This window comes from Anarhichas minor, unplaced genomic scaffold (genome assembly GCF_050575085.1).
Source record: "Anarhichas minor isolate MPS153535 unplaced genomic scaffold, ASM5057508v1 ptg000041l, whole genome shotgun sequence".
NCBI classification, from domain to species: Eukaryota; Metazoa; Chordata; class Actinopteri; order Perciformes; family Anarhichadidae; genus Anarhichas; species Anarhichas minor.
In genome coordinates, this window is record NW_027466487.1 from 6932692 (window position 1) to 6940871 (window position 8180).

Sequence of the window (8180 nt, forward strand, 5' to 3'; positions counted from 1 at the left end):
AGTTAGGACATGAGATTGAGGAAATACATGTCGAGTCACACTGGGATGTTAATGTAAAATTGTGTTGGAAATGTGAATTTCTTTTTTATTAAGACTAACCTAAAATCTACTGTAGGTTATTTTAAATAATTGAAGAACTTCAATTTTTAGCACTGTAGGCCTGTATTATCCTGCATCTCCCTCGCGCACTTGTTTCAAATTGAACAATAATTAAGAATCTCATTTGAATCTGACAGTTTGCTACTTAATAGATCTTAAAATACAAAGATTTATGTCTTTGAAGACAATTCTTAACGCAAGGAAAATGTTCGCTCGTGGCAGTTTTATATTGGTTTTGTTTTTAATCTTTATGAACAAAACCAATGTACATCAATACCAATCAGACGTCACAGCTTGAACAAAGGTTACACGACAAAAATTATCATAATGAAATAGGATCAATATTAATAATTTACTAATTGCACAATATATTTCAGTTAATATTTTGAAGTGTGTTTTAGATACTCTTGACCTATATTGCTAACTACTTTCAAAGAAATGAAAGGTTTAGCTTGTGGCAACTTCTGATTCTAAATGTGTTTCAATCAATTAAGTAATTAAAAAGTCGTTGTTCAGGTGTTCGTGTTTTGCTGTCCCTGAGAATAAATAAAAAAATAAAACTTAAATAGTTACTGTCGCTTTAATGACGTCGTGGGACTGGACACCACGAGCCAGTGGTCTGAGCTGGTTGGCCACAACCACAGGAAGTGGATCCGCTCTTCCTGTGTTATTATCACCAACGTTACACACTAATGTAGCCAGTTCAGTGCAAACGTAAAGCTTACATGTTTATATAGCAGCGTTGGGGCTGAATCGCCGAAGTTTCACCGGTATGTGTTTATCTTTGACGGCTGAATGACGCCGACAGCTGCACCGCTGAACGTACCAAGAAAAACAAGCAGTGAATGATCCACAGTGCTAGGCTAGTGGTCGCGTAGCTTAGCTTCGATGCTAGCGTTAGATAACAGATGAGATGCACGCTTGTTTCTGTTTTTAGTATCGCTTGCAATGCCTTGTGTGTAGCTGTAACAATGTGTTCCTCTGGTCCACAGCGCAACAAGGAGACGAACACCTAATGGTGACGATATGAAGATAAAACCTGCCAAGAACAGAGCCAAGAGAGGAGAGAAACCACACGACGTGGACGGAGTTAAAAGTGAGCTGGAGGATGAGGAGGGCTCTCGTGGAGGTGGTCTTAACATCCAAATCAAGGAGGAACCACTGTCACAGGAGATCAGCGAGGCGCACAATGGAGACTCATCCAGCTGTTTAGACACTAAGCCCGACACCGCTGCGTTCAGGTCAGACGTGGAGCATCAACAGGGAGGCGTAAAGGAGGAGTGTGACTCAGACCAGCAGCCAGAATGTGAAGCTGCTGTGAAGGAGGAGCCCGAGTCATGGATTAAAGAAGAGAGAGGCGACGAGCAGGAGGCGACAGACAACATCCAGGAAGACCATGGGGAGGGAGAGGAGGTCTGCACAGGTAGGAGCCAGTTCTTTATGAAAATATGCAGTTCTTAGACAGAATATGCACTGTGTTTTACATTTTCTTTTTCGTTGCACTAATACAGTGGCAGGATATCAGATGTAGCCAGTTTTCCCCTTTTAAAAAGCATAGTTTTGATATCTTGTCAGCATAAAAAAAATGTGCATTTTGAGTACCTGCAATAGCTTGTATTTGTTTCTCAGAACTTTAAATCAGTACATTTTAGATTGTCTGTATAACGGACCTTTTTTTGATGCGCGCTGCTCTCTGTGTGTGTCTTCCTCTCCTACGTAGAGTCATCATCTGACTTCTATCCGTGTCCTCACTGCACCGTCTCCTTTACTGACTTGGACTTCTTGGAGAAGCATGTCAAGTGGGTCCATCAGAAAGAATATCTTGCCAAGCTGAAAAAATGCCTCTCAAGCCACACACTAAACCTGATCCCTAAACACGCCTGCACCGTCTGCAGCAGCACCTTTAAATCCAAAGTACACCTTCGGGTCCATGTCCGTGAAGCCCACCCTTCTGCCCCTCCCCGCAGACTTCACCCCTGTCCAACCTGTGCACGCAGCTTCCAGTACCTGAAGAACCTGAAGAACCACTGTCAGCGTTGGCACAACATGTCAGTGGTTACCGGAGGGGGGTTCCTCAGCTGCGCCGACTGTGGGAAGAGTTTCAAAGCCACCTGGGGTCAAGGGCCTCATTTGTGTCATGAACCGCTTAGCACAGAGTCTGAGGATAAGCCCATCTGTCTGGACGTCGGTGTGCAGTGCCCAGAATGTGGCAAGAAGATGGGCACACCTCAAAGCCTGGAGGATCACATGCGCACTCATACAGGGGACAGGCCGTTTGTCTGCAAGGATTGTGGCAGGAGGTTCGTGGAGCGCAGCGGTTGGCGGCAGCACATGAAAATACACACGGGGGAGAAGCCGTACAAGTGCCAGGTGTGCGGGAAGGCCTTTTTAAGATCGCACCACCTCAAGTGCCACTTAACCACACACTCCGGCAAGAAGGAATATTCTTGCTCTGAATGTGGGAAGGAGTTTGGATTCAAGTCGAGTCTGGATCTCCACCTGAGGACGCACTCCAGTGAGAAACCCTTCCACTGCAATGTGTGCGGGAAGAACTTTAACACCCAGAGAAACCTGAGGGTTCACACCAAACTCCACACCAAAGAGAAAGCTCACCAGTGCGGGGACTGTGGGCTGAAGATCGGAGATCTCGGGGCTTTGAAAATCCACCTGCGCACGCACACCGGAGAAAGGCCTTACCACTGCACAGTGTGCGGCAATAGGTTCATCCGCCTCGCACATCTGCGAAACCACCAGCGCACCCACACTGGCGAGAGACCCTACAAATGCAACGAATGCGACAAGAGCTTCACTCAGTCTGGCGACCTGGTGAAGCACAAGAGGATACACTCTGGGGAAAAGCCCTATGAGTGCCCAGACTGCCACAACTGTTACACCTCCTCTGGGGATCTGGGCAAGCACCGGAGGAGTCACACTAACCTGCGTCCCTACACGTGTCAGGAATGCGGGAAAAGCTTCCGTTTGTCAGGCCATTTGAAAACGCATATGTTAACTCACACGGGGGAGAAGCCATATTCGTGCCCCAACTGCCTCCGCAGGTTCGCTCGCTCGCACCATCTTTCTGGGCACGTGGCTAAATGTCGCTGAGCTTTCATGAGAGACCTGTAAATAAGCTGTGGTAGCTATTGGAAGCTGTATACAGCCTTCTACCAAGCTAGTGAATGTGCTAAAGTAAAAATCTGTGACTGTATATGATTATTTATATGAACTTTCTGTAACACTCTAAACTTCATGTTTGTTATCGCATGGAACATTTTTTTTTTTTTTTAAACACTATCCCGTCACGGAGGCTTGAGATCATAGTAGGAGGCAGAGTTCAGATGGAAAACTAAATAATGAATTGAAATGTTCCCCCACAGAATAGATCACTACTGTAGTATTTGTGGTAATGTTATAAATTATTTGATGAATGCATGAACACTGTGTGTGATGATAGTCTACTTTGTGTTACTGGGAGAGGCCACATTTTTTTGAGGCATTTGTGCACAATTGGAAAAACTGGAGATGTGGCTTGTAAAAATGTAAAAATGTAAAAACAAAAAAGAAAAATACCAGATTGCTGACTTTAATGGGTGTTTTTGACAAATCTGAGGCAGTTCTTTGAAGTAAGATTAAAAAAAAAATGAAGCTTAGTAACACTGAAGAGTAAAACGTTGGAATGGGGACTCCGGTAAAAGGGGCTTTTTGAGGATTGATGAATTGTGATTCCCCCCCCCTCCCCTTCACATTAAACATGAATGAACCCCTTATTCTGTTCTGGAGAAGCTGTCATTTGTTGGTCTTGCAGCTATGAATTTACCTTATTAGACTCTGCATTTAACTGGTTTACTATCTTACCTATAACGAGATAAGTGTACTTTATAACACAACGTTTCTTAACCTTGGGGTTAGGAGTCAATCATTGTTGTGATAGGAATCTCCCTCTATAATATTAAAAACAGACTACACTTGACTGACATATCCCGAAAATCACAACTTTTCTAATGTCTGTGGGACATGAAGACAAAAGTTTCAATCTTCTGAAAGTGTGCATGCTGCTCTATTTGTTTACGCTGCAATTTACTGAGTGTTGATGCGCATTGTATCCCGGAGAGGCGGATCATTTCTTTAATTATAGCCTTAAGCGCATAAGCTCCGACCGCGAGGGACAGGCGGACGTCAAAAACGTGCTCGTTCTTATTTTAGCGGGAAGACCACACACACGTGTGTTGTCATTGCCGTACGCACGTTCAGGTACCAGAGTTTGTGTCGCCTTAAAGTCAGTTAGCATCCCACCATTTGTCAAATGAGTTTCCTGTTTTTAAATGTTTAAAACATCGCAGACACCAGTTGGCCAACTTAATGCCACACACCTCAGATGAAGACACAAGATGAAGCTCATACTGGGGCTGATGCAAGATGAACACAAAGCAGCAAACATTTAGTCACTAGTATGTTGACAAGCGGAACCGTCTGGTGCCACGTTTTAACTTCTCAGCACTGCACGAGGTCAGTTTAAGCTCCTCCCACCGAACGCCAAATGCCTGGTTCGTAAGTAAGTAAACAGGAACTAATATCTATACATACTGGTGTGTATATATAACGTAACGTTACATGCTTTATTTACAAACTAGTCTAAGGCTTTTGTATTTCCTTGTACGAGGTATTGCATCACATGTTTACTGTGAATTGGCCTCTGCTGTTTGTCATGAAATCAATAGCCTCTCTGTATTTAACATGCATTGAGGGGATATGACACATTTTGATTGTATAGTAATGCTTTTAATTCACATGCATGGCAGAGTGGCATTCATAACTGCATGCATGAGTACCTTCTCACTTACAGCAAGATATAATATAACTTGATATACAGAGACCTCTAGTGGCATTCAGGCAATTTAAACAAGATATATCAAAGAAAAGATGGACCTTGAATCACAACAGTCCAGTTAAGAGACTGTGAAATTTATTCCCAGAAGTTTTAAATTCATTTCAGCTGCTGATAAGTGTTGATGACAGCCTCAGTGTGTTTGTAGGTCTATAGATGTCCTCTCCACTGAAGAGGAGGTAAAATGACTTCAACATCCTCAAAAGACTCCACACACCGAGGACTGAACACCTGAGGTAGGCGACGAACAATTATCGTTGGCTGGCAGATTAATCTGTTCTCCCAAGTCGTCTGGTCGGCCCCACACACCAAACTGTGCAAACTATAATTGACTGTCAGTTCCACAAGCCAAACTACCAACAAGGGTAAGAGCACTCTAAAAACAAAAGTAATTGTCCCTTATTAACAACATGATGAGGACGCCCGGAACGCTGCACGGCACAAAGTAGAGAAAAGTGTGAAACATGAACAGGAGAGCACGAGATGGAATTATTTGAACTGTGAACAAGTCAAAGAGGAGCCAGCAGGACCCCGAGACACATGAAATCTGCCACGTAACAAAGTCAGGGATTTGGGAATTTGAAGGCCTGGAGGCATTTGTGAAGGCAGAGACTGAGCCGTGCTTAACTGGACACTACGAGGAGACGCCACCAGCCGAGGCCGTGGAAAGCAACACATCAAGTGAGCCACCTCACATCTAATCTTTACTAATCCTCCTCAGAGCAGCTATGCTTCATTGAAGAGTTTTTAAAGCTTATTTCTGACTCATTAGAATGTACATTTTGGACCAGTACAGATTTGTTTTGAGGATTACAATTGTTTTGACAATTGTAATTGATTATTAAACCTTTCAAGAATGTCTTTACTGCTATTTCTTGCTTCTGAAATAAACAGTGAATCTCTGCATCCCTAAAGCTACAGACCTTCATGTGTATGTTAGCCTGCTGCTGACCTTAAGTAAAGTAAGTTATGTGCTGACACCACGATGAAACCAGAAATAATTAGTTTCGACTGTTGTTCACCATCAATACCTAAATACCTCTCATCGCCACTAAACCATGCACAGTTACATAAGACCTCATGTCAGTGTGGTTCCTGGTTGTGGTCACCTTAGAAGTGGTCAGTGCAAAGTTGTTTTTACAGTGGAGATATTACATGGACAGTTACGTGATTTCATTTATTTTCTGGTAATGAGCTCAGTATTTGAATAGTTGTTTGATTAATGCCTCGTTCACACTAAACAACTTTAGTCCTGGTTTTGCTCTTGCTGATAGTTTTTGAAGCTCCCTGACTAAAGCCCCTGGTCACAGGCCAATCATTGGTTCTGACTGCAGGGGGATAGAAGTCACAGCAGGGTCCTGAACCTGTGTCCATTAACTGTTATTGACCAAGGAAGCAAACGTCTTTCCCGGGTCGTTCTACCTGGTATTTACTCATATATTCATTAAGTATTACCTGTCTTTCAAATTCTGTCAAGGCCACGACTAAATACCAAGTTATTCATCGGTGCACTCTTTCTCTCTCCAGCTTTGTCCCTGCAGGACATCCCATAGTTCCACCTTTGTCCATACTGCATCATCTCCTCCACTGGTTTCCTACAGCAGCATGTCCAGTATCATCACCGGGACGAGCACTATGGTATAGTTAGACAAGTGTCCTCTAGATATCAGTCCCCAAAGTACTCTCTCGTACTTAACCATCCTCAGTGCTCTGCTTGCCAGACTTTGGTGCAGCTCACAGCATAATGTCCATGATCTTATAGCAAACACAAACAAAACCATTTGCATTCTGGGGAAGGCTTCAGTTGTACAGAATGTGTAAAGAGCGTCATCAGCAAGGGTAAAATATCACCGGAGGATCCATCAAAAGAAGTGAAGATGTGGTACCAGCTGGCCACGTACTGGAGGCACACGCACGACATGCTGGAGAAAGGTCTTATCACGGCCACGCCGATGAGAGGCCGCGCAAATACGACCAGTGTGAGGCGAGCTTCGTGTAATCTGGAGACGAGCATTAGAGAAGACACTTGGGGAAGACGCAGTGAGTTCACAGTTTGTAATCTGAGGTTGATCTGTGAAGGGATGTCTGATGTGCGAGCCGTGTGCACCCTGAACGCTCACGTGAGGATCCATTCAGCTGTTTGTTTGTTTCCGCACAGCATGATGCACTACAAATACTGAGAATCGTATTCTGGTAGGATACGGCATATATGAAAAACTGTACTGTTAGATTTGTCAAAGCGGAGATACAAGTAAGTGGTGCTTTACTCCTTTTTTGCTTTGTAAAACTGTATTCTGAACATTGCCAATAAATGCGAAAGTAATGTAGTCATTGTATTTGTAGTGTGTCTACAAAAAGAACAACAGACTTGCATAATAAACTCAAATGCTTTGCCTGGAAGAAGTTTGGCTTGGCAGAAAAAAAGAATCTACAATTAAAAAACAAAACAAACTTGGATTTTCCACATGGGAGAAGAAACCACAGGGGGCTTCTCAAAAGACCACCCCCCAATAAACAAAAACTATACATAAGTGTTTGAGAAGGAAAACACAATTTTTAAAATAATAAAGGGCACGAAAAGCAATAATGGAAAGAAGATAATTGCCTTTTTAGTGTTTCGGATTACCTTTGAAATGAATTGTAGTTTCAGTTTTTTTAATCTCACCGTGTCACTAGCCTTTTATTCTCTGTTTGGTTCAGAATATATCTCTTCCTCTAGTGGGGCAGTCGTCAGAGGAAAACCTTGCTCACACATTCATTTACACCCAGGATATGCATCACTAGGACAAGGGCCACAACCAAACCTGTCTCGGTCAATTCGGAGGGAATTGGTCTATTATTTTTATGTCCGCAATTAGGAGGACAGAGCAGTAACTACGACTCCAGCGCAGATAACAAAGATATATTTAGGAGTAAATAATATTGACTGTACCTTTGTTTAAAGCTGGAATCAATACTTCTTAAAGCGTGTCCATTTTTCATTTAGCCGCGTCATGTCTGTGCGGAGGAGGGGCAGAGAGATGAATGGGTGGATTCTCTAATTCCCCCTCTTGCAGTTATCATAATTGTTGAACAACCACGGATTTTAAAGATCGGGCTCGAGGAGAGGCAGGCCACACAAAGAAAGTTAATAGATTTGGAAAATTGAGATAGATTGCACAGCAGCCGTTTTTGGAATGTTCCATCGGCGTGGCAG

At 43.3% G+C, this 8180-nt stretch overlaps 1 protein-coding gene across 1 annotated transcript; it reads left to right on the plus strand.

Annotated features, from left to right (window-relative positions):
• The first annotated feature begins 73 nt into the window (after nucleotides 1-73).
• Nucleotides 74-3531, plus strand: LOC142969254 (uncharacterized). Its single transcript, XM_076109058.1, has 3 exons — nucleotides 74-869; nucleotides 1092-1522; nucleotides 1820-3531. The coding sequence occupies exons 2-3, from the start codon at nucleotides 1126-1128 to the stop codon at nucleotides 3202-3204; spliced, it is 1782 nt and encodes a 593-aa protein (XP_075965173.1). The 5' UTR covers nucleotides 74-869; nucleotides 1092-1125; the 3' UTR covers nucleotides 3205-3531.
• Nucleotides 3532-8180: the final 4649 nt, after the last annotated feature.

What these genes read in the sequence shown, in the direction of transcription:
- LOC142969254 (XM_076109058.1), top strand. Translation starts at nt 1,126, where the DNA reads ATGAAGATAAAACCTGCCAAGAACAGAGCCAAGAGAGGAGAGAAACCA. An exon ending in GGGAGAGGAGGTCTGCACAG is followed by an intron (nt 1,523 to 1,819) that starts GTAGGAGCCAGT and finishes TCTCCTACGTAG; the next exon opens with AGTCATCATCTGACTTCTAT.